At 41.8% G+C, this 25812-nt stretch overlaps 2 protein-coding genes and 1 non-coding gene across 5 annotated transcripts; 2 read left to right on the top strand and 1 right to left on the bottom strand.

Annotated features, from left to right (window-relative positions):
- The first annotated feature begins 6182 nt into the window (after positions 1 to 6182).
- On the top strand, positions 6183 to 6255 carry trnav-uac (transfer RNA valine (anticodon UAC)). The gene has a single exon. It is a non-coding gene; the product is annotated as a tRNA-Val (tRNA).
- Positions 6256 to 7494: 1239 nt separating this feature from the next.
- Positions 7495 to 15492, bottom strand: LOC136759915 (U3 small nucleolar RNA-associated protein 14 homolog A). Its single transcript, XM_066715052.1, has 15 exons — positions 15313 to 15492; positions 14737 to 14839; positions 14320 to 14390; positions 13943 to 14007; positions 13409 to 13557; positions 13052 to 13207; positions 12783 to 12902; positions 12476 to 12570; positions 11879 to 12002; positions 11446 to 11523; positions 10506 to 10893; positions 9513 to 9976; positions 8969 to 9153; positions 8416 to 8515; positions 7495 to 8124 (listed from the first exon to the last, which is right to left on the bottom strand). Exons 1-15 carry the CDS (start codon positions 15363 to 15365, stop codon positions 7762 to 7764), a joined length of 2514 nt encoding a protein of 837 aa, XP_066571149.1. The 5' UTR covers positions 15366 to 15492; the 3' UTR covers positions 7495 to 7761.
- A 172-nt stretch (positions 15493 to 15664) lies between these two features.
- On the top strand, positions 15665 to 25793 carry cstf2 (cleavage stimulation factor, 3' pre-RNA, subunit 2). Of its 3 annotated transcripts, none has more exons than XM_066715050.1 (15): positions 15665 to 15777; positions 16139 to 16217; positions 16660 to 16829; positions 16953 to 17089; positions 17179 to 17298; positions 17388 to 17510; positions 17701 to 17803; positions 18118 to 18180; positions 19009 to 19068; positions 22286 to 22433; positions 22534 to 22724; positions 23042 to 23196; positions 23818 to 23901; positions 24474 to 24628; positions 25025 to 25793. In XM_066715050.1, the coding sequence occupies exons 1-14, from the start codon at positions 15702 to 15704 to the stop codon at positions 24594 to 24596; spliced, it is 1632 nt and encodes a 543-aa protein (XP_066571147.1). In that variant the 5' UTR covers positions 15665 to 15701; the 3' UTR covers positions 24597 to 24628; positions 25025 to 25793. The 3 variants fall into 3 exon arrangements, with proteins under 3 accessions (XP_066571147.1, XP_066571145.1, XP_066571148.1); XM_066715048.1 differs by having other exon boundaries at positions 16660 to 16835; XM_066715051.1 differs by lacking the exon at positions 19009 to 19068 and having other exon boundaries at positions 16660 to 16835.
- Positions 25794 to 25812: the final 19 nt, after the last annotated feature.

Raw genomic sequence — 25812 nt, 5'->3', positions numbered from 1 at the left:
AAGTCTTATATGCCCACAAAATGCGATACACAACCAAAAAGTGTCATACTAGACCATCACCGAAATAATGTCATAGGGGACCATTAAATGCCACACACGACTAAAAAGTGTCATACCTGGCCAGAAAATGGCATACAGTCAAAAAATGTTATAAGCTACCAAATAAATATCAAATGGGACCAAAACAATTCATAAGGGATGACATAAGGGATTACAAAGGTGTGGTAGGGGACATAAAAGTGTCAAAGGGGACTAACATAAGTGTCAGTGCTGCAGCCTTTGCTTTGGCCCATATAGTATATGCACTTGATATTGTCAAAAGTGTAAAATTGAGAACAAGGGCAGTGATGTTCAGACTGTACAATGCGCTAGTTAGAGCTCATCTGGATACTGTGTACAGTTCTGGGCTCCACACTTCAAGAAAGATATCGCTGCTCTAGAGGCAGTTCAGAGGAGAGCAACCAGACTTATTCCAGGTCTGAAGGGAACGTCCTACTGAGAGACTGAGGAACTGAACCTTTTCACCCTGGAGCAGAGGAGACTACGTGGGGACTTGATTCAAGTCTTCAAAATCATGAAAGGCTTCGACCACAGCAAACGAGAGGAGCTTTTTCAGATCAGCAGGGACACACGCACCCAGGGACACAAATGGAAATTGGGCTTCAAGGCATTCAAAACGGAAAACAGGAGACACTTCTTCACACAGAGTTGACACAATCTGGAAAAAACTCCCCAGCGATGTGGTTGAAGCTGACAATTTGGGAACATTTAAAAATAGACTGGATAGGATCCTTGGATCACTTAGTTATTAATGGACACCAAATGACGATGATGGGTCGAATGGCCTCCTCTCACTTGTAAAGTTTCTTATGTTCTTACTTTACCTCTAAACCACTGGTCTATGTATATGTGTTTGTCAATGTCTCACTTTTTCAGTCAGTGTGTGTGTGTGTGTGTGTGTGTGTGTGCGTGCGCCATCTGCTACTTTGTGAAGAGACACTATTAGACCAGTACATCACCAGAATACAGTAGCGTAGCGGGGGAGAACATGGCTTCTAGCGATAACTGTCACTTTCTAGTCACAGCAGTCATTCTGTAGTCCATTGCAATAGGCTAGCACACTAGCTGGAGATGGAATTTATATAACTTTGTAGGGACGCATTACTTTATATGGAGAGGTGCTATATTTGACTGTTGTGTAATTAAACTTTGAATAAATGTATTTACGATCATGAACTTGGGTTTGTAACACTTTAATGTCAGCACAAATTGTGCCAGTTACTATGGAATATGAAGCGGATGTAAATCATTCGAATCACACTACGCATTACCATATTTTTACCAAACTACACCACACTAAACTTTACTGTGTTTTAACCACATTTTACCACACTACACTTTACTGCATTTCTACCATGATACACCACACTATATTTTATTGTGTAATCTGACAAAGTGTCATACAGGAATAAAGTGTCACAGATTCATCTTTGGCCCATAGAATGTATCTGCTTATTATTTTTCCACTACACCATTGGTCTGTGTTGGTTTCTCTGCAGTGGTATAGCTTTTTTCCAGGGGTGGCGAAATTCACAGAATTAACTGATTCCGGTGGTCAACTGAGTTTTTTATATGGTTGTTGAAAAACTTCAGGGCTGCGAGACTCTATAATAAGATCCGCAATCCTGTTCGAGAATTTTATGGTAGTCCTCAAACATAATATTGAAGGCATATATGAATGATAGTAATACATAAAACAGACACTTTAACTTTAACTGTCTGCAACATGTTATCAACCGATAAGCGGCGAGGATTTGAGCTAAATCCGAAAATCAAAAATCAACCATTATAGTTATGTCAGAGAATATTTAAAACTTTTGCAATTGTATTACATTTCTGACCAGGGGGGGCAATTGTCCTCCCTGTAGTTAAGCCACTGTCCTGTAGGCCTACTGTCTTGATTACATGGTCACTCAATATTCCCAGTAGGGGAGCGCACTCTCCCCAGTCTTGAATTGGATCATATTGAATAGGCTGCAAATCACATACACAGACTTATGCCCCATACCAATCACAAAGTACTCTGTAACACTTAATGACCTCTGCCCTCTATGCCTAAAACAGTTCGCTGCACACAAAGAGCACATGAATGCATCTGCTCCATGAGCTTACATTTATTTACATTTCAAGATATAATTGATTATTCTATTTCAGAATGTTGGAGAATATTATTGATTTATAATTCATAGGAAAAAAACACAACAACAAAATGATAGTTACAACTAATTATCTGTAGACTTTTAACATAATTTTGTTGTCCCAGTTGTTTGCATACCAGTTACCTTGCTGCGGACCACAACTCTCTTGCTAGGAAATGCTCTTTATCAGCTGTTTGTTTTTAGAAAAATAGCTTTTTCATTTGTTTTATTAAACATTACTGAGTGTGAATAAGAGCAACACCTTCCGTGTTCAATTAACACAAGGCCTGTGCTGCAGTATAGGTAAAACGTTTATGACTTGAACCGATATCATATTAATGAATTTATTTATTTTACATTATCCTTATATCGGGGGATATGTAGACCGGTTTTCACAGTATTTTGTTCACTTGTCATTCCAGAATCAAAGCATTTACACACCTGCTACTACCGCAACTGCCTAGAGGATCCCGAGGGTTGTATTACAATCCATTCAAGCAAAATAAAAAATAAAGATAAATCACACTTTCACAAACAATACTTCAATTTTGTGTTAGTTATTTTTTGTTTGGTGGCGGGGGGAGGGGGTTGGGACATTTTAGAAATATATTGCCTTGTTCTATAACTTATACACATGTGTGACGTCAAACTAGCACAGTTATTGAAAGGGGATTCACGACTATTTCAACGTCTAAAACGCTACTGTTTACCGGCACATGTTACGTTTTTATAGTGCATAGGCAGTATCTAAATACACCTCATTTTTACCTGAGAGCGCATAGAGGGCAAGCGCACGTCGCATTATTCGACAGTGATGGACTCAGGCGGTCGGACACTTAAGTGCTCCAAAGGATGTGATGGCGTGCGCGAAACAGCTGGTTTATTTGTGTTTTACTGGGGGGTTAGGCTACAGAAATTATAAAAGCACAAATTAGAACCATCAAGTTTATAACCATGAATATGCAAAGATCCGAAGTCATTGAGCAGCAGCTATTGTTCTGGTTATATAGGCTGCTGCGTTTCCGCTAATTATGTATCCAAGCTCATGGCTTTATGGCCGTGCACTAACCAAACCCATGGTAGGTGCTATAGAAGGACTTACAGTATGTTAGTGTGTTAGCCTAATTACAATTCTGGATTTTCAGAAACCTAATATTGCAGAGGTATTTAAATGTAAAAAAAACACTTGATACACGTGATATTATATACTATTATTACAACAACTAATAATAATGATAATAATGAAGATTTCATTGAGTATTATTAGTACAATCGTATGCAAACTTAATTTCATATCAGCCGTGAGGTTAAGCGGGTGGTGCGCGTCTGTGTGAGGCCTAACCCGGCTGCGAGTGGCGCAGACGTGCAGCTGCTCTCGGGCGTGTTGCGCTGCAGACCAGCACGGATACTCGCCTCTGCCTTCGCAATGACAGCGCCCGATCACGTGTGCAGCCCACCACTCACTTCCCATCTCACAGCCTGTACTCCAGTGTGCTCAGTTTGCCAATTTCTTCGTTCAGTTTGTACTTTATTCAATCTGGATCACGTGGAGAATGTGTGCAGTGTGATTATATTTCCGTGTGCTTGCTGGTTCTGTGCGTGTTCCCAATGCTGGGGTATGCAGTCTTCCATGAACACATTGTCCCTTCTCTTCTGCAGCCAGACACCCCCTCCAGCTGGGCTCTGTGGCCGGAGGGTGTAGTGACAAGCCCTGGACGTTACATTCATATTCCAAGAACACTAGACAATGGGGTACTGATACATTGTTGCAGAAATGTACGTCCTCTATAAACGGTGACATATGATTGCAATTATTCCCTGTCCAAAAGTTTGGAAAAAGTTTGATATAATCCCTCGAGGTAACCCACTTATATTAAAAAAGAAAAGAAAAACATAGCCTATATGATTGTACTACCACTTTTACGCCTTACGAAATGCAGTAGATTTTATCAATCCGCCACCAGTGTCTCATTCTTTTTCGGAATGTGTCTAGCAGGAGTACTGTTTGAATAAAATGAATAAGATTACAATATAATTGAGACATGTTTAAGTGCATACACAAAAAGTGCGTTCCACATCACGTCATCTCGCATCACTTACAAAGTAATTAAGGACATGACGTATGGACGGATACAAACTAGAGGCGACACTTGGTACATCTTCGTTTGGAGTCTGGCCTATCGATCTAAATCTTTTTTTTGAAGGGTGGTCGGGAATTGCAGTTTCAGAAACATGCTTATTCGTTTCAGTCCCCTTCGACCCATGAATGCTGATATTTTCAGTGCAAAAATGACTTTGACTTAGTTTCCTCGCAATGCGTTTGCAGTTCCCCTTTTTTGGGGCATCCATTGGATTGAATAATATCAACAATATGAATTATATTGATCTTTAATCTAATTGAATTAATCGTATATATTCCATTTCAATATATATATGACTCTTGTGATGAAAGACACCCTGCACTGATTAAACCGAATAGTCATACCCCACGTGAAAAGAGTGCAACATTAGCAAGTCAATCCCTCACATGCATGGTGTGCAATTGCGATGTCATTCATGTGCTGGCTGATTCGTCGTTACCTTTTTTTAAAAATGTATGTCGTGAAGGGTGATATATGTCACAATAAAACCATAGGCTACATAAAGACCTATTTTTTCTTGACTTTTTGTGTCGATCATGCGTTGCTCTGCTGTGGCACGATCAGCCTCAGCACAAACACAGCATTGGGGACACGATCTCCAGTTCCGCGGGTGGGGCAGCAGCTCCTCGACAAGCTATTTAATGATCTGCATACAGGCGACGTTTGCGATCAAAGGTTGAACATGGGTTAATCAAAATTCCCATCTCCCATCTTATGTTTCAAACACGATCCATTCCAAACCCGTACAAATGGCAGGTATATCCAATGAGCCAGGCTAAACGTGATTGACGTGAAGGTTGTATGGGGGAGCCCATACAGTTCAGTTTATTGCGACAAGGCGCTATAGCATTTAGATCAGGCATGCCGAGTACGTGAGGCTGCTCTTCCTCGGCATGCATTGCACAACTATATACGTTAAGAAAACGCACGTAATTTACTGACACCCTGCGTGGACGGCTATCTGAGCGATACAACTTTGCATTTAGACCCACGACTGTGTGCTCCGTGAGGAAGGTGGGCGTACTAATAATGGGAGCACAATGCATCACAATACTTAAAACACTACAAATAAATAAAAAGTCGAATCTACTGAAACACGTTTTTTTTTTTGGGGGGGGGGGGTTGTGGACACAAATGTGGCTTTTTCTGAGGACGCTCGTGTGTTTTCCTCATTGTTTCCCCCAGCTAATATGCATGTGTTTAAAATTAAGAATTATTCCCACATTGTTCTACTGGGATAGTTGGTACGTGTTTGACCAGGCCTCGGACAGCAGCAGGACTAGTTGGCTAATGAGTTAAAACCACGGTTAGCGGTCGAAAACTTACCTTTGCCACGCAGTTTTCTTTGTTAATTGTGTAAAACAGGTCTTGCTGCGCACCTCAAATCACGAAGAGACGAGGGAAAGAGTTTGCACGGGATGTTTGTGTGCGCTGCTCCGGGTCCGCGGATGCCTGTGACCGAGCTTTAAAAACAGCCACAGTCGCCCGAGCCTTTTCCATTCACCGGCGCCCACGACAATAACAACAACTGCATGCTACATGTGCATATAATACCAAAACACATGTATTAAAATCTGTATTTGTAATGTAGTTTGCGAAGACATAGGCAATGACGGATAAGGCCAAATATGTAGGATTTGGAATGTGAGCGGCTACCTCTACATAACATGGTAATAGATGGACATTGACGTTCAAATGATGGATATTTGATTGCTTTACTCGTTTCTATTTTTAGGTGCTGTCTTTCCACGTAAGACTTATACAGTAACACCGAAAATATAGAGCTAGGTCCGGAGCTGTGGACATGCATTTAAAAAGACTTGGAGAAATTATTGCCGCAGTTGGTTCCATAGTGTAGTGGTTATCACGTCTGCTTTACACGCAGAAGGTCCTGGGTTCGAGCCCCAGTGGAACCATTTTTTTGTTTTGTTTTATATGTATATTTTTTGGGGGGCGGGGAGGGGGGGAAGAGGGTATTAAATATATATAATTTCAATTCCAAAATCTATATGTACTTAAAGTATGAATTTTAATAACATCTTATCAATCAAAACACTATATTAACAGGCTTCAAATAGTGGCTTTTGCTTCAGGCTTGGGAATTCCTGCACACTTCTCTGTAACGCACTAACCACATAAATAAATAAACAAATGTATGCTTATTAGCAGCAATTCAATTTTTCTGTCGATGCAGAAAAAATGTTAAACATTTCTAATCAAAATAAAATGTTTGCGCCCCCCAGCGTTTGTTTTCCAATTCAATTTTCGAAGTACTGGATACATTGATACATACTTAGGTTTTACGGATGTAAAATATAACAAAATAATGTAATAGCCGCAAAGCACAGTGTAAACAAATAATCGTAGACATATAAATCAGTTAGCCCAAACCTGGGTTGAAAAATTAGCCTAAATGATTAATTGATAAAAACGTTCTAACACAATTTTAGGTTTATTAATTTTATGAAAAAATATCTGCAGAGCCCTCCACGACAAACCCTCCAGGTAAAACCATGAGGGTTCACAACTTCAATGAGGCTGCAATGACAAAATCAGGTTTTAGGTTTTAACAATTGTTTCACAAACGTGTTATGGCACTTGAATTATGCTTAACAAAGTGCCTTGAGAGCAACGTGGTCCACGAGAAACGGCTTTAACGAAGTTTATACAGATTTGTAAGGAAATATATAATTTTATATTTGGAAAAGAAAAGTTTCATTTGTGATTTTGGGATCAGAATATCAAGGTGACCTGCGAGGCAGCGCAGCCCGCATCCTGTAGAACACAGGAATGCTGTTACCATAGCGATTGTGAAAAATGACGTCTCGAAGGCCTTTTATCTCTTCTGTCGTAGTAGAATATATTGTTTCGTCATCGGGATACGTTTTCTCTTTTTTTCAGGCCGTGTAATTATTGGCTGAAATACGCTATGCGATTAACATTTTTCTGGAATAGGCAAACGTGTTTAGTATATTTCAATTATGAACTCTCATGTGTATTGAGGGGGGGGGGTGATCAAAAAGCTGTAAATCAAAGTTTTTTCTTTATGGTATAGTACACATACAGAAATTAAATCAGTAATACAGGTACTGATGCAGAAATTTGAGGGAAAGTACATGGATAAAAAGTTTAACAAACCAAGACAAAGTCTGGAATTTGTAATAACAAAATGTACAGTTGATGTATGTTTAATGGTTTTCATTCACTACTTGGAAAGTCATGAAACTTTTTTTGAACACATAAAAGAAAGAGGTCTATTTCATCACTGTGATTTAACAGTCAAAATATAAATCTCCCTCTGAAGGGGTCAAGAGAATATCTGAAGGCTTAACTTTGGACTCCAAGCTTCCCTTCTTTAATTCAATCATCTCTTTTCAAACAAAGTTCTAGCTTCTGTCCTCTGTAAAACGTCAGCGCCGCGATCAGGCAGATTTCTTGGACTGCACAGATTTTTTCTGCTGTTGGTTCTTTTTCTTCTGCGGTCCATATTTTTGGTTGCCCTTCTTCTGGGGTCCTTTCCTCTGAAATCTTTTTCCGTTCTGCTCCACTTTCTTGTCCCCGGAGGTCAGCATGAGGTCAGGCTGTTTCCCAGTGGCAGCTACTGTCTTGCTCTTGATGAAGTCCTCCTTGTCAATAGGTTCAATAATGGTGCCCAACCGAGTGACGACTTTAGGGGTAGTCAGTTTCTGGACGGCACGCTGGGTGTTCCAGGTGTGGCCAATGGGCATACGTATACTGCGGTCAAACTGCGTGGTGTTCTCAAAGGGGAATGGCAGCTGACTGACCTACAAGACAGGGCAGAGAAACAATACCAAACATAACCAAATTAAAAAAACAACAACTTGGTAATAATTAATCACTTGTGCTTTTACAGTGAACAGATTTAAATTCACACAAAAAGGTGGACAAAACTATAGTGGAGCAAGTTTTAATCCACTGAACATCGTCTTACACTGTATTGCAGAAAACCTTGTAAACTTAAGTCCATCTCTATCAAGATAGTGGTACTTTCATGCTTTTGCAGATGTACATAAACAAAATCAAGTAATTATTTAGGAAGGGATCCATAGAGGTACCTGATGCGCTGCAATGGAAGCGTTCCTCTTCTCAGAGATGATGACATTGGGGAGGTGCTGGTCTCGTCTGGGAGGCGGGGCAGCTGCTTTGATACGGAACCTGCAGAGGGGAGGTAAGATGGAAAGCAAAAGCTGAGTGGTCCAATTTTCCTCTTTCAGAAAGCAGGTTGCTCTTCTTCCGAGACAGACCACCATGTGTACACAAGTCAGTGCTATTAGAGAGATGGAACCTGTCTTTGAAGCATTAACATTACTGAGTTGGAAGGGAGGAAAAAAAGTGAATTTTACCCAGTAGTGCAAAATTATTTACACTGAAGCCCTACATGCATGACTATTAGGTGGAATCGTGAACTATGCATGGTATAATTGAAGCAGGAAATTAAAAGCAAAGGTTCTTGAAAACAATTATGGAGATGCAAACGTGTTAGTCTGCGTAGGGGTCTAGAGAAAAAGAAACACGCACATCCTTGCATGGAAGGCATCTATGAAATCTGAACTCAGCGAAGATATGGTAGGAGGCCCTGACTCCATAGGCAATCTCTAAACTGCTTACTTCTTGATCTTCTTCTTGGAGAGTTTGAGGCCCACGCCGCCCCACTCCCCCCAGCCAGGCAGGGTCAAGTCCACCACCTTCGGCAGGGATGCTTGTGCCTCCTTCTTCTTCTCTTTCAGGAAGTCAGAGATCACGTCGTCCGAGGCAAAGGCCTCCTTGATAATCATCTTCTGCTCTTCCTCACCCTGGAGGTGAAGATGGAGGGTTGGAGAGAGTCAAGTAATTCACTCTCCTAAGCGATCCAACCAGAAAACAACCATTATAATGAAAACACAATGTAACATCATTCATGTGGAGTATGATAATTAAAATGGCATCACTGGCTTCAGTTTACACCAAAACGGCTCTTACTTGTTTGACAATTCTGGGTATCTTTATTAAATGTAAAATGTACTAAACCCTTTTAACTATTTTACTTTGTTTGGTTTATCATCACTTGATTATATGGTTTCATATATACATTTCAGATATAAAATCCAGAGTAAGAAAAAAAGCTAAAAGCAGTCTCCTCTTGCTGGGTCAGACGGTCAGTGGTCACTCGTACCTCCTCTCCCTCGACAGCAGTGGGAGCAATAGATGCCTTGATGATTTTTGCCTCCTTGGTTAGCACCTGCCTCAGGTCAATCATTTTCTTCTTTTTGCCCCCTTTCTGCCCTACTTTCTCTGGCTGGCCCTCTGAGTTGGATTTGGCTTGTGTGCTCTCTTTGTCTGGAATATCAGTATCTGTAGACACACTCTGGCCCAGGACATCCAAATCCTCCAGAGTTTGAACACGAGTTAGCCCTTCATCCAGAAGGGGGAGTTCTTCTGACTTCACTACATCTGTGGAAGCCTGTTGGCTGCTCTCAGTCTCCTTCCCCCTCTGCCTCTCCAGCTGACTTCCCAAGCAGTTTTGGATAAGACTATTAAACTCTAAAATCTCTGCCTCCACCACCTCCTCCTCCTCCTCCTCCTCCTCCTTCTCATCCTCCTCCTCCTTTTCCAGCTGCTCCTCTTCCACAATCGCTTCTATTCACAAAATAAAAAAGTATTTTTTTTCTTAAACATCTCAATTTTCAGATCATACAAATATGTCAATACATTGGCCTAACACTTAAATAAGAGTCTGAATCTTTCATCAGAACTCTGATTCTGCATTACAGTGTCAACGGAAGAGACGTTTCAGTAGAACACATTTCAATACATCAGTAGGTTATCTGCCGCATTTTAAGGCCTACCAAATGCCAGGTCCTGAACCCTAGTCAACACCTTAATTTCAATCTGCACACTTCAGTTAATGCAGTAAATAAAAAAAACACTGGGGATTCGAACCCTAATCCTAGACAAGACCAAAACACCAAACAGTCTTTAATCAATGAAAAAAAAAAAAAAAAATCAACCTGCATCTGTATCACTACTTTAAACTTGGGTGGGGCTCATTTTCTTATTTTAGATATTCCAGATTTTACTGTCTCAATCCCACTTAGAACCGGCTGATCCATATTCTTACTTTTTCTGATCTTGTGAACCCTGTCCGAGTTGCAACGTGTGCACTCACCATCTGGACCCAATGGAGCTGGCATTGGCAGCAGGTCTTCCTCCTCAGCTCTGCGATATTGCCGTTTTTGCTCAAACTCCCTTAGAAGGGTCTCCTCCTCCTCTTCCTCCTCCTCCTCTTCTTCTTCTTCGTCTTTTTCCTTATCTACAGCGACCTCTGCACCACGCTCTGGGGCAGCCTTCTCCTCAGGCTCGGGGGGCTCTGCAGTCAGTTTGCCCATCATCCAGGGATTGGCCGGGTCTATCACAGTCTGGGCATCATTCACAAAGTCTGGGAGTATCTCCTCCTCAGCCACCCCCTCCTGTTCTTCCTCGCTCTCCGATGGCACAACCAGTTTCTCTGTCAGCTCCTTGTTCATCTCCAGCTGCTGCTGCATGGCCTTGCGGGCCTGAGAGAAACACACCAGGGTGGTTTATTAGTGAAATGACCCTTTTATTTATTGATGTGCTACATTTATACATTTCCAATAGCAGGACCATTGCTGGAAGATCATATTAAATGTGGCGTGATAAGAAGTGACTGTGTTGGTGGCTGTAGCAGCTGTGTGAAAGCGGGTGATATTCAGAAAAATCCTGCTCAGCTACACAGCAGCCACAGTAAACTAATCTAATTATTGTTTGAATAACTGGCTTTAATGTTAGTTCATAATGCTTTTTATGCAGTTATTGGTTGTGACAAAGCTTGAAAACATATCTGTGTATAAACAAAACACTCCACATATAACGGTTTTAACAACATGCTCCCTTGATTTGCTAGGCTAGCATGTGTTTTCTCAGCCCTCATCTTTCTGCAGGCTGAGAGGGAAGCTGCCAGAGAGGGTAGTTTGCTGATTGGAGGCTGCTGCTTACACTAAAAGAGCATCTTCTTTCTATGCAATAGGTAACAAAGACATTTCTGCATGTATGTTTTTCCAGAGGAATGTTCAGTAAAATGATCCTACCTCATGGTCGTATTTAGCCATGATGGCTTTTGATTTGGCCCACTTGCCGCTGTTCTGGTGCTTCAAAGACATTCGCTCCTGCGGGACAGGTGAACACATGGCAGGCGTTACTATGGCAACATCTTCATGATCAACAGTGTTCACATATTTAGAACTGGACCGAATTTTATCAGCGCCAGGAGGGGAGGAAATAAGTACATGTTTAACAAAGAGCGGAAAAAGTAAAGGAAAGGAGTAAGACTGGCCTTGAACAAAAGATGACTTGGTGGCTACATTGCCTTGAGGTCACAGTGAAGGGTTTTGCAATTGTTTTAATTTTCAGAGGATAAAAAACTAAAAATAAAGTTATACTGACTCTATTATACTTATTAAGACTCCAATAAAACCACTTCACTCAGTGCACAGAGCCCACAAGGCAGGCCCTGCCTCTCACCTCCATCCTGGCCATTTCCATCTTCTTCAGCTCCTCCAGGGCGGCAGCAGGATTGGTCTTGCGCATCTCCTCAAAGTCTTTCAGGATCTCTTTACGTTTAGCTTTCTTCAGCACCTTGTGATACCTGGGGCAGAGGGACACTAATCACTTTCAATGCATTAAAAACATTTTTTTTACGTCACTTATACCGTCCATGTAAATCATGGTCCCAAAATTTAATTCAGAACTCCCTCCTGCCAGCTGCACCAGCTTGAACTGCAGCTCACAATCCTCCCAGATCCCACACACCCTTCCCAAACCAATGCTTCTAAAACAGTCTGCCCTCAGAAGAAGTCTCTCCATTTAACAATCTCTGTCAATCTGAGCTACACATCTATGAGCCCACAGACGAACCACTCCTTGTAGTGGTGAGACTTCCCACGTTGTTCCAGTACTACAGACTTCTAGGATGCAATGTACTTCTCCTACCACTCAAGAGAAGTTACGTTTGACTTTGAATTTCATCATCTTCCGGGTTGAAGAGGAATCTGTAATGGCTTCAACTACTACCCTGGGTCTAAAACCACAAAAAAAGACTGATTGTAAAGATGCTCTCACTTTTTGCTTTTGATCTTCCTTTCTCTCTTGGCTTTGGCCTCGTAATAGGACTGAAGGGCTCGGGCCTTCTGCAGCTCTGCCCGACGGATCTTAGCCTACAACAAGACATTTCGCAAGAATTACTATCAGTAGTTTACAAAAAATAATAATAATAATGTATCAATAGAAACAAGCCCCTTGATCTCACCATGGGATCTTTACTTTCTACTGGTGTCACTGTGTATTACGAAAATGCACTTAATGTCATATAGGAAGCAAAAGAGAACTGGGTGCAATGAGGCTGTCAGTGTGTGTAAAGTAGGCTCACCTCCTCCAGGCTCATGGCTTTAAGGGAGGCCTCCTCGACCGGGGTCAGAACTGGGTCGTTGATAGGCTGCTTGTTCTTGTGCAGGAGGTTAAAGATCTCCTGCTCCAGAGGGGTCTGTGCCTGCAACATAGCACACAGCAGCTCCGTCAGCGACCAGAGATGGTGCCTCAATGCAGCATTAATGAGGTGTTCAAAGAAGGTATTCCTGAGATCAATAACCATACAACTATTGCAACCAACCCACTCAAGGTTGAACTCCAGCCACCTACCTTCCATCCGGTTACCACCTGCTCCACAGGTTTGGGTCCTGCTGGCTCCTGGTTCAAAGGAAAGACCAGTTGCTCGGCTTTGCGGTTCTGGACCACCACACTCTGCCACTGAGACACATCGGCCGAGGTCTTATCATAGGCCACCGATCTGTGGATCTGTGGGGAAGAAACAACACAATCACCCCGTGACCAACTGCTCTACATAATGTTTTGACCAAATCAACCTGCTCTGTCCTGCAGAAGTCAAAGAATAGATGCATTCATAGTATACTGAAAAACAGCAAGATCTACATTTTAAACAAGATTTCAAGATTTTACAGCCTTGTCTCAGCTACGCAGCATCAAAAGTCTTTATACCTTTTCAGTCTCTTGTCTGCTCAAGGGCAGCTCTAGAGTCTTACTGGCTTCCTTCAGACTCTTCAGCTGTTTCTTGTTAGGGACAGTAGAGGGAGCAGCCTTTTTCAAGGTCCCCAGCAACTCAGTCAGACTGATCTTCTCTCCTGCGCCTGGAAAAACATGGAACCACAGTAAGAGATGGAACACATCTATGAACTTGAATCAGCTCTTCTGTATTCAACACACTATCACATCAGTCCAACAACTTTTCTATTTCAATAGCGACTGATTTTGTTTTGACATTTTATTGTTTTTTTTCTCCATTTGCTCTATGAACAAATATCAAAATGCAGTGTGCAATCTGACTTGGGCATTCCATTTAATTTATTTTATTTTCTTTCTAACGCTGTCCTGGAATGAGCGTTGAAGATGAAAGGAGTCATAGTTCAATTTTCACGATTCATAAAACTCCCGTAAAACACAGAGATGGGAAATGTGAATTGAGGTCTCGTTAAGGGTGATTTATAATTGAGCAGCTAATGAAGTTTACTGTACCTTCCGCACTGACAGAGAACTCCGAAACCTGCAAACTGGCCTCTGACCGCTCGGCCAGTTTCCTCCTGTGAGTAGGAAGAAACGATAGAAGATTTGTAATATTCATGAATGCTTTTATTCACTAACAATGCATTCAAACTTGGGATTGACCATTTACATTTCTGGAACAACAATTAAAACAAATACTTAAAAACACAGGAATGGTTGAATATCCATGAGCAAAGCGGGTAAATATTTCCATTTTACATGTTTACAAAAATTGTATCAATCACCCCCACAACCCCACTGCAGCAAAATGCATGATCCCTTTCTCCAGTTCAAGTCTCTCTGACAGTATGTTTTAAAGCTCTCTGCTCTCCATTCACAAACACATTCACCTTTTCTTGCCACCCAGGGAAGCGATGGCCTCCAACAGCTTACGGTGCTTCCTCTCATCATCACTTCCACCCTGAAACAATACAAAAGGGAAAGAAAATAGTATTTTAAAGTCAAAGAGGGGAATGACAGTATCAAATATAGTAATTTACAACCACTGAGCACACCTGTAATATTATGGGTTTAAATACACACAGTATCTCATGCACACATGCATCTGTACACAAACCCCATGTTGCACCAATAGATTGTGTTTTGAATGGCACAAGTAAAATAGAAGTTTAGATATAAAGATAACACAATTGCACCAAACATAAAAAACGGGATTCATACACAAAGGTTGTAGTAGGTGCAGCAGTTAAAACATGTCAAGGACTGGATGTAGTAACCTACATGCACAGAAGAATATTAATTCCCACCTCATCCTCACTAGCACTGATGGTGTATTCGGTTTGTGACAGGTCCTCGTCTACGTTGTCATCATCATCATCTATGGCCTTTTGAGAAGCCTTCACATTCTTACTGCAGACAAACAAACACCAATGTCTTTGAGCTCCAGACACAGAAGTACACTTTTATACAGGAGAGAGTAGCCCTGCAGAACTCTCTCTCTCTCGTTTAACAAGCTATTACAGTCATTTTAGGAAGACGAGAGGTCGTTCTATAAGGCACACAAAACTTCAGCAGGGAAAGAAAATATAATAAACGTTAAGTGCTTCTCACATGTTTCCTAAGACTGAATGAAACGGACATCTTTGTCTACAATTAAATGTCCGCTTATTACTGCATTGTTTTGCTTTTGTTTTGTTTTTTTTTGTTTTTTATGAATGTGCTATTAAATGTAAATATATTCTACCTGATTGACTGTGGAAAGTTCACAAACGGATCACATCAAGTCTCAACATCACCGATGTATCCCCCGCCTCCACCCCGCCTACATTTTCATATATCACTTTGTACTTAAAGTATTGCTTCTTATATATGTATATACCAACCTCTGTGTTTTAGAAGTAGTCTTAGCTTTCTCGCTTTTCCTTTTCCTGACCATGTTGACTGCCTATTACACACGTGTGTCCCCGCTACCGTATTCGACTTCTTCGCGATGACGCAAACCGACTGTCGTAAAGCACTTATGCCGCAAAACCGGAATCTTGTAGTACATTTTGCTCCTTGCTGGAATTGCTTTTCATTGGAGTTACGTTAACAAAATAAAAACAAATAAACAAAGTCAATCGTTTAAAAAGATATATTAATCTGAACTGTGTGCACCAGTTAAACCAGATTTATAGTAAACAACAATTCCCAGCATGCCCCGCGCCTCAGGTCCCTGGCGAAGCGGAAGTCGTGGTTGTTGCGGAAAGTGTCGCTTTCCGTGGAGCTGAAGATGGCGAGTGTAGTGGCTGCTGCTGCTGCGGCGGGGAGAGATCCCGCTGTAGACCGGTCTCTGCGCTCCGTCTTCGGTTAGTAAGTCGGCGAACCCTAATGGAAATATATATTTTTGTTTTCAGTGCCGAGATTGAATACGTTTTGCTGTGTTTGGCACGGGTGTCTGTGTGTCTTTGTTGCAGTGGTCTAGAGATGTAAAAACACCATGCTCCGCTGTAGCCTGAGTTTAAAGAATACACCAAATACATTTTTATAACTTTATTTTTCTCAAACGTATCGAGAGAAATTCATTGTGTTTTGTTTTTTTAACAAACATTAAAAAGTTATAGAAGAATCCCAAAACGTGTTGGCATCCGTTTTGTTTTTATTCTGTACTTATTCTGCGGAAACGACGCAAACACTTTTAAGTTACACTGTCGGTTTCGTCTGATTTAGTTGGAAATATCCCCTACGAAGCCACAGAGGAGCAGCTGAAGGACATTTTCTCGGAAGTGGGGCTGGTCGTCAGCTTCAGGTATGAGAGGCGGTGATAGTGGCACTGTTGCCTGTCCCATACACTTGCTGAATTTTGTAACTCATTTGTTTACTCATCGGGATGAAAAAAGTGTGGCCTAGACCTCTTGTAATATTTAATGGCGGAATTATGCTTGTGTGAGATTTAGGGAAGTGTCTGTATAGCATTTAAGTTTAGGCAGTGATGCTTGGATTTAGAGTTGCAGTTATAAGCAAGACTCCATCAGTGTTCATTTCTTAATGGATTAGCTTTAGGGATAGTCAGCATTGCTTCTAGGTAATGGGTTAAAATTAGTTAAGTTTAAGGGTTAGGATTGAGTTAGCTTATGTTTACTGCCAAGCTTGGTCTTAATTACAGCCCTATGCAGTCTATTTTATGTCTTTCATGAACACTGGATTTGTCTGCAATAGGCTGCAAGCTCAGGTTTTTCTTTGCCCCCAAGGTTGGTCTATGACAGGGAAACCGGGAAGCCCAAAGGTTATGGCTTCTGTGAATACCAGGACCAGGAGACGGCCCTCAGTGCCATGCGCAACCTGAATGGGCGGGAGTTCAGTGGGCGAGCTCTACGCGTGGACAATGCAGCCAGCGAAAAGAATAAAGAGGAGCTCAAGAGTGAGTGTGCGTTCAATGTGGGAATCCACACTCTATACGAACTCTCTATATTCAAAGCATTATTTCCCCTTTATAGAAATCCATCTTGAAAATACTGTCATTTCTGACCTGTCTATCTGTAAGGTTTGGGTACGGGTGCCCCGGTGATTGAGTCTCCCTATGGAGATCCTTGCCAGCCTGAAGAAGCTCCTGAGTCCATCAGCCGAGCAGTGGCTAGTCTGCCTCCTGAGCAGATGTTTGAGCTCATGAAACAAATGAAAGTAAGTATAATCCGTTGTGTGCCGATCCTCATACCTATTTTCAGTGTGCTTGGATATCTGATTTGTTTTAATTTGTGTTTGTTTACCAGCTGTGTGTTCAGAATAGCCCTCAAGAGGCACGAAACATGCTCCTACAGAACCCCCAGTTGGCCTACGCTTTGCTACAGGCCCAGGTGGTTATGAGGATCGTTGACCCAGAAATCGCACTGGTAAGAAACCGCCACAGAAGTGTCACAGGAAGAGCCACAGGGCTTTCCTCAGCATCTCTACTATTATTATTTTAATGTATTTGCTGCAGAAAATGCTTCACCGGCAAACAACGGTCCAGCCCCTGATCCCCGGCAATCAGGCAGCCTCTGGACCCATCTCTAATCAACCTCTGTCCCAGGCCAACATCCCAGTGTCCCAGCCACAACCCATGGTGAGCCCAGCCCAGCTGCCAGCACACACATTCCTGTGTTTGGTTTTGCTTAACATAAAACAATGTATGGCTTTTTTGGCATGATCATCTATATAATTTGACTTAACTGTGAAAAAAGATTGTCCAGCCTGATATTTACCTTAAAATGCAATGCTACTCACAGCTTTTTCTTGTCCTCTGTTGTGCTCAGGCTGGCATGCATGTGAATGGAGCTCCTCAGATGATGCAGGGTCCTCAGATGGTGTCTGGAGTGACAGGACAAGTCCCTGGGCAAGGCCCTGTGGGCCCTGCAGGTAAAGACGGCAAGGAGGTGTTGAAAGACATCACTGCAGCTCAGTGTCTGCAGGGCCAGAAGGTTTTACCCACATCTCAATCACTTTAAAAATCTCTCCGGCTGTGCTGATGATGAGTTTCTGCTATTTAGACAAATACCAAGCGGGACGTCCCTATTGATCTGAAATGTTTAAGAAATGTTTTGTTTGATTCTCTTGTTATACGTATGTTTTAGTCCTCGTTCCTCTGTGTAAATAGTCTCCATCTGCTTGTGACACAAGTGTATATAGCAAGACCTGCTTTCTTAAATGTTGGCTTTGTTCTCCCTGGACAGGTGGGATCCAGCCCCAGATTGTCATTCCCCAGGGGGGACCTGTACCTATGGACAGGGGGCAAGGTAAAGTAACCTTTTACATCAACGTAGTGTCATATGACCTTTATGGTTTCCCTGTGGTCTGGAGTCTTTAGATCTGTATGTTATCTATGAAACGGTTAAAATCGAAAACTTACAATACAGAAAATACAACAGAAGAATTACTTGGTTTGGGATTCATTTAATAACCCCCCCCCCAGTAAATCATATATTATCCAATGTATTTGTGTTCCCAAGGAATAATTGTTTTCAGACATAGTTATAGTCCTACATTTTAAAGTGTAAAAAGTATCAGTTTTATTCATTTGATTTGACCAGTTGCAAACCATTGTTTGAAATGTTGTGCTGTTTCCAGCTAAAATCACTGTTTTCTTAATGTAAGAACCTTCCTAATGCAATCCTCTCTCTAACATGTAAACACGGGGGTAAGTATCTGCATGAACCTGTGCTCATCTCTTGAGTGGTGCTTTTCTTTGCTTGAATTTGTGTCTTGTCTGTGTGCCAGTGTGTCACTTTACACTTGGGATTCAAATGAAATGGAATTGCATTTCTTTTTTCTCTTTGCTTGTCTTTATTATTTCCCTTGGCTTTTGTCTGTGTTGGTACAGTGTGTGGCCACTGAGGGGCAATACAACACCAAAATGTGTAATGAGCGCAGTGCCTGATCAACGTCTAATTCTCACTTGACTTGTCACTCTGCCATTCTCTCGATCATGTGCAAGATTGCAAGGGAAACCCTAACGATCTACAAACCCAAGTGTTAAGTGCTACCTGGCGGAGGTAATCCTAAGCGCTAAGCCCGTGTGCTGTTGTTCATCAGTGTTTCTTGTGTTTTATTTCCTGCTGACCCAGGAAGTCTTCAGCATTCTCCTGTAGGATCGTCAGGGCAGGCTGCAATCGAACGGCCACAAGGTATCCCCTAGCAGACCCCACCCCACCTGCCTGGCAGACCTAGGCTAGGCCAGAACCCAGATGTCTTGCAATAAATAAATAAGACAAGATATTCTGATACAAAATCTAGACATCCTGAGGCTATTTATGTATATAGCATCATTTTAATGCTTAATCTTTTTTAGGATTATATAACTAATCCGAGATGGTGATGTCAGACACAAGTTGAGCCAACATTTCAGGATACATCTCAAATACCTAACTATAATTTCATAGTGATGTGGGTGAGATGAATAGATTCTCTACAAATTAGTCATAATGCTAGGTACTTCAAACCAAATCCCACTGCACGATTATTCTAAGGGCCAAAGCCCACTACAGGGAAATTCACCACAATCTCGTCACCACATAAATATCCCTGGAATTATTTTCAGAGCGGTTGATTACCCCCCCCCCCCCGGTATTTTATTTCTGCATTTACTTATTATTCTATCTGAAACCCTAGTTTAACTCTACCCCTTTCATCGTGCTGCACATTCATAAATGGTGTAAATTGTAACTCTAACAGTCTTTACCCAGAAGTTCGTGAAGTTGTTAAAGGATCTTTTCATTCTACAAGATGAAAAGTTTTGATGTTCTTTTTCTTCAGTGTTAACCCACATCTGGGGTTCATAGATGTTTTAAAGTTTAGTACAATTCAAAAACTTGATTCAGAAAACTCGATTTCATTACATTGTGCACCAAGAAGTTCAAGTGATTCAGCATTTGGTTAATTATGCTTCAGGCATAATAATTACACCATCAGGAATATTAGACGTACAAGGAAATTTGAAACTCCAAACGTGTTGCTTCCCATCAGACTCTCCCATTGCTTTTCATAAATGTTTTTTTTTTTTTTTGTTCTTCTGGTCTCTGTTTGTTTTGGCCAACATTGTCAGACAGCTTTTTCCGGATAATCATTTTTACATTTTTGATGCATGGTCATTATTATTTTTTTCTTTAATATTCACTGCACTCTTTTGTTATGTGATGTTTTCCGTTTCAGTTCCTCCCCTCAAATGTCACAACTGTGTGAATTTGACTAGGGTGTTTTCTCATAGCTTGGCTGTGTATTATGTGCTCCTGGGATGTAATGATGTAAACCTTTGAAAGCCAGATACAACTGATGTATTGCTTGAGTTCATTCTGAATGATGTGTTCTTTTTAGGGCTGCAGTTATTGATTATTATGATAATTGATTATTCTATACATAAAACGATCGATTATTCGAATAATCACAATAACAAAAACATTGTATTATTATCAATGCATTCTTATGGGGTCCTGGTGCCAATATGGCATTCTATTCTCGAGTTCGCCGAACTCTGTAAATACAGGGCTCTGATTACCAGAAAAAAATCCTTACAGCGGGGGCTTGCCCTCAGGAGGACTAGACATTTTACATTTAACCACTTCAACTCCAGATGAAAAAATAAAAACCCTTCCCAGGTACCAGATTTTGAAAATAATTATAATGATATAATGCCTGAAATTGCTTTAAAATGTAAATATGATTAATGAAGTACAGAAAAATTACCCAATTTTTTCATTACTCCTTTATACTCTTCCTTTGTACTACATATCTTTGTTCAGTAAAGAGCTAAGTACAAGGTTGTTTTATTATGTTTGAACAAAGAAAACAATGCAAACGCAAAAGTTTAATTGAATGCCACAATAGAAGACTTCTAGATGCACAGGTACATGGAGGCTCTAATGAACATGCAATAGAATAAAAACATGGCATGATCGCCATCCCTGGCTTTCAATTCACATTCTACAGTATCATCACTGGCTTTGGGAATGACATGAAACTACATGGTACTGAGGGTTTTCATTTGACGTGCGTGCGTACATCATGGTATTGAAGTGGTTACATTTTCAGTCCTGTTGTCCTCCATAGTGCCCAGAGCCTACATATGTTTCAAAAGTCTATATCCAAAGTACTACATAGAATTTGACATGCCTGAAACATGCAAACAATCCATAGGCCTTCCATTGCGGCGCATGTATGCGCAATATCCCACATGTCTACAGCATAACTTAAAAATGTCTTTACACCTAAACCTGACCTTCCCAGCTTAAATCAATTAATTTGTTCAATGCTGCAACTGTCAGTGCCACAAGCATTGGTTGGATAGCCAATTGATTTTAACTTTAATTCTGGTTTGCTTGTATTCAAAAGTCACTTAAGTTATCCTTTACATTTGTCAGATTGCGTCTACACCAAGATTGAAGACAGGTGTAGGATTACGTGCATGTTTAGGTATGTCAAATTCGATGTTGAATTTTTGGTATAGAATTTTGCATATGTTAGCATGAGATAAAAGCTTACATCAGAGGCAAGCACAGCAAATACAACACTTTCATCAGCGTAATTTCAGCACAGTTGCTCTATTACTAGCAACGTTGCAAAAACTTACCATGTGTTACGTTTCAAGTGCTCAAGCATGGCGAATGCGCTCTTTTGGAATGCTAATTCTGATTTACACAGTGCATTAAGCACCGTACGGTTATCATTCTCTCTCTCTCTCTCTCTGATAAATACTCCCACAGTTTCGATGCTTTCACCAGAGTTTTGTTAGCATAGAAGCGTCTATGACGTGCAGGTTCAGACATTTTTCCAGTAAGGCACGTACAGGTGGATGACAAACCAAGTGATGCATTACTGCCACCTACTGCTGTTGGGAATGAAACCGTTGTTCTCTCACAGAGCTAGGAATAAGACCCAAAGATATTAGGCAAAAGGGCTCAGATCAGCGATAGAGGCAACGTAGCAAAATGACTGTTTGACAGCTGAAATAGAAGTTGGTGTATTTTACTAGTCGAATACGTCGACTAATCGTTGCAGTCCTAGTTCTTTTGACCACAAAGTTTATTTTTTTATCAACTGGGCCAAACTGGACCTGTTTACTGTGTATGCAGTAGAAGCAATTCAAATAACAGGTTATGAAAAGGTGCGTTTGTTCAGACTTTAAAAGAGAATGCTTAGAATGAAAACGTGCTGACGGGTAGGGAGAACTTTTTGTATCTTTATGTAATCCACCGGCATTCAGTCTTTCCTCCCCCCTTCTTTCCCCTCCGCTTCACATGCCTTCTCGTCATTATCTCTTTGGTGTGATGTCTGCGGCCTTGTCCTGTTCTCTCCGGGATGTCTCTGGGCTTTTGTTGACACCATGCTTACGGTATATCCTCTTTCCAGTGCCCATGACAGATCCACGGGCACCCATGCGGGGGAGTGTGCCCTCCGTTGCCGCCGTGGTGGCACCTCGTGGCCTCCTGGGTGACGGCCCTAATGACCCCCGTGGCGGAACGCTACATTCTGTCACGGGAGAGGTGATTGAACCAAGGTGAGCAGCAGCCTGTGGTGTGAGGGAAAGGGATCAGTATCTTATAGATGGCCTCCGTCTTAACATCAGTACATGTCTGTGTATTTTTGTGTGTGTTCAGCCGGGGGTTCATGGGAGCACCACCACACCAGGGTCCACCAATGCACATGACCCACGATGGTCGAGGACCCCCTTCAGATATTCGTGGGCCTCATGACATGAGGGGAGGGCCCTTGGGAGAGCCCAGAGGCATGATGGGAGAACCTAGAGGACCCATGATGGATCAGAGAGGAGGACCAATGGAAACCAGAGGTAAGAGCACAGTTGCTTACTTTTGTTAAATCTTAGATTTTTTTTCTTATTTTATGAAGGTTTTATCCAGTTCTGTGGTTGTTAGTTTAATAATCACTTGTCCTTCAATCCAAAGTTGAAGCTGTGAACAGAACAATACAATTTATAAATACCTTTGTGAAATCTATTTGCAGCTTCATAGTTTTAGGAATACAGTAATTGAATATAATTCACAAGTCACAAGCAAGCAAGCCTAAGATAACTTATGAAATGTTTGTGTGCTTTTGCATATTCTGTTTTTCAAGAGGGATCTTGATCTTATTAGACTGCATGTTTAGCCCCAATTGCAGGAGGCCGTGACCCCAGAGCAGTGGAAACCCGCAGTCTGGATGCAAGGGGCCCTGTACCAGCCCAGAGAATTCCCATGGCAACAGGAATCCAGGGCCCAGGGCCACACACCATGGGAGCCAGCGTGCCCCAGCCCACAAGACAGGTACTGCCTGCTGCCATATTCTGACATGTATTCTCTGCCAAAGACGAAGCCTTTGTGAGTGCAGGAGTTAGGCTGCTTAGCATGAAACACCGGTTTGAAATGCAATAGACTGGGTCGCCTCTGCTGAACAAAAGCTATATAGGTGAACTGACGAAAGACAGTGATTTCCTATGAACTGGTCTTGTGTTGCACCTCACCTGATGACATGCACATTTGAAGTTGTTTTTAAGCCATAGGAGTAAAGCAGCCAAGGAATAAAATTCTGCTGTATGGGGTAAGAAGAACAATTACTCCCTTAATGATGGCAGTGAAGTCCAGAAATAACCAAGTCAGGGAGCATTTACACTTCCTTATTTTAGCTGTAACATAATCCCAGTGAACATTGAGGAAGATCAGGTATGACTCTGCATGGTTTTGCCTTGGTCTAACCTCTTACATGGGTAAATAGAAAATAAATTCAATAAGCATCTCTGGTGTGATGAAGAACAGAAAACTGCATAGGACTGGAGTTGCACACCTCTTTAGGTTTTCTTTGTGTGTTACTGTAGGAGAGAGATTTTGGGCTAGTGTTGCCTGCTGTAGGTGCAGGAACACTGACTCATGCTGTGTGTTGGATTGCAGCAGGCGCCTGGTCTCCCAGGGGTTCCCCAAACAGGAGGCTTCAGCCCAGCCCAGAGCCAGGTCACCTCACAGGACCACGAGAAGGTAAGCTGCGCTGTGCAGGCTGGTAATGGGAGAATTGGGTGAAACGTATATTATACATTTGTTTGGTAGTTGCTTACCGAATTAAGAACCTCCTCCCCCCACTTCTTGGAAGAACTGTGTGAGTCAGGTCAGGCAGTTCTCGTAGAGCTGCAAATGGAAAGATACACAGTAGAACCAGCCTCACAACATTCCCTGACTCGCAGCTTCCTACCTCTCAGCACGCCACTGCTGAGTTTGAGTTGGCTCTCAATTCTCAAAATGCCCGCCTTTCAAAGGTTGTTTTGTCAGTACTGTGCACATTTACCGTCGCTGCACTCCTTAGCCTCTGGTTTTCCTTATTGAATACGATTATTCTTTGCAACAGAGTGCACTGTGCAGGCTGAGGGTCTTATTTTCTGGCAGTAAAGCCATGCACAGTAATCTTCTAGTGGCTCTGTAGCATGGGTCTGTTCCAGAAGATGTGCTTTGTTGGTCTCCCAGGCGAGAGTTCAACTATGGGTTAAGGGTGGCATAGGCAGCTGCAGTGCCGGTTGCAGAGGGTTGGGATTGACTGTGTGTGTGTGTGTGTCTAGGCTGCCCTGATCATGCAGGTGCTCCAGCTGACCCCCGAGCAGATCGCCATGCTGCCGCTTGAGCAGAGGCAGAGCATCCTCATCCTGAAGGAGCAGATACAGAAGACGGCCGGGGCCCCCTGAGAGACTGCGGCCCACAGAGGGGAAGCTGAGAGGTGAGGGCACTCTTTCAGGGCGGTAGGGGGTTGAGGGGCAGCTTGACCTAAAAGTAAGCTCAACGATGCAAAGGGAAGTGGGACTGATGGAAAAGCAGAGCGAGGGGAACATTAGTGTCTCAAGCATACTTGCAGGGAGAATGGAAAATACAACACCTTCAGACACGCACACTGATGCTATCCTTTCCTCAGAACAAGACTTCCCATTCAGTAGCATCAAAACATGTTCTTTGTATTTGTGCTTCGTGTTGTTTAGTTTTACTGTGCCTGATCTGTATCTATAATGATTAAAGATTGCACTTGTATTGGCAGTCCTGTGCATTTCCTTACCATGACACTTCATTGGAGATTTAAAGAAAAGCACTTATTTAATTCACTTTTGATTTTGTTTTTTAGAACCTCCATATCAGCTTCAGTAACACCTTCAGCATCTGTGATCCAGACAACAGCTTGCCTAATCATCGGAGACCGACGTTTAAGTTCATATTTGTGATAAAAGTTGTTGTTGTATTTTGTTATTGATATTTTGGAATCTTTTCCCAGGAGGGATGCATAAGTTGGTGTCAGTCTGAGGTTGAGCTGTTACTGTACATTAGAGGGGAAGAATTACTTGCAAACTGTTGGTCTGTGAGAGGATTATTGGAGTACAGAGTAAGGGATGTGTGCCCAAAATCTCAATGGCATATTCTTAAAAAAAGTTTTACCTTTTAATTCCTTTAGCTGTGGAATGTATTAATCCAAAAACTATTCAAAATGTTATGCTATAAGACTGAACAAAGACTCTTTCTTGCGGAGTACAGACTTATGCGTGGCAGATTTTTCAAATGTCTTTTTGGAAAAGACATTTTCATTCTAACATTGAATAGCCATGGGTCATGTCACTCAAGAGGTGTGAGGCTAATTTACAGTGACCTTAGATATTAATTTGGTGGAAGTGCTGCTCTGATTTGCCATATTTGTGTTTCGAAGGACAAGACTCTGTAATCTAATCCACTTTAAATACTCCCCTTAAAGAATGACAGGGCAAAGTAAATAGTTCTGCGAAGCCCAGTGAGAACTGACAGCTGACTCTTTAAAGACTGAAAGTTGTGCCCTGTTTTCTGATATTTGTACTCTGTATTTGTTTTCAGCAATTCTTTCAATAAAATAAAGTTTTCAAAAGATGGTTCTGCATGAATTGTTTT

The sequence above is a fragment of the Amia ocellicauda genome, chromosome 10 (assembly GCF_036373705.1).
Source record: "Amia ocellicauda isolate fAmiCal2 chromosome 10, fAmiCal2.hap1, whole genome shotgun sequence".
In the NCBI taxonomy this organism is placed as follows: Eukaryota; Metazoa; Chordata; class Actinopteri; order Amiiformes; family Amiidae; genus Amia; species Amia ocellicauda.
This window is presented reverse-complemented; position numbering and strand designations above follow the sequence as displayed.

What these genes read in the sequence shown, in the direction of transcription:
- LOC136759915 (XM_066715052.1), bottom strand. Translation starts at nt 15,365, where the DNA reads ATGGTCAGGAAAAGGAAAAGCGAGAAAGCTAAGACTACTTCTAAAACA. An exon ending in ACTACTTCTAAAACACAGAG is followed by an intron (nt 14,840 to 15,312) that starts GTTGGTATATAC and finishes GTTTGTCTGCAG; the next exon opens with TAAGAATGTGAAGGCTTCTC. An exon ending in CTTCCATTGCAGCGCATCAG is followed by an intron (nt 8,125 to 8,415) that starts GTACCTCTATGG and finishes CCTGTCTTGTAG; the next exon opens with GTCAGTCAGCTGCCATTCCC.
- cstf2 (XM_066715048.1), top strand. Translation starts at nt 15,702, where the DNA reads ATGGCGAGTGTAGTGGCTGCTGCTGCTGCGGCGGGGAGAGATCCCGCT. An exon ending in AGGCCCTGTGGGCCCTGCAG is followed by an intron (nt 17,804 to 18,117) that starts GTAAAGACGGCA and finishes CTCCCTGGACAG; the next exon opens with GTGGGATCCAGCCCCAGATT. An exon ending in TGCCCCAGCCCACAAGACAG is followed by an intron (nt 23,197 to 23,817) that starts GTACTGCCTGCT and finishes GTTGGATTGCAG; the next exon opens with CAGGCGCCTGGTCTCCCAGG.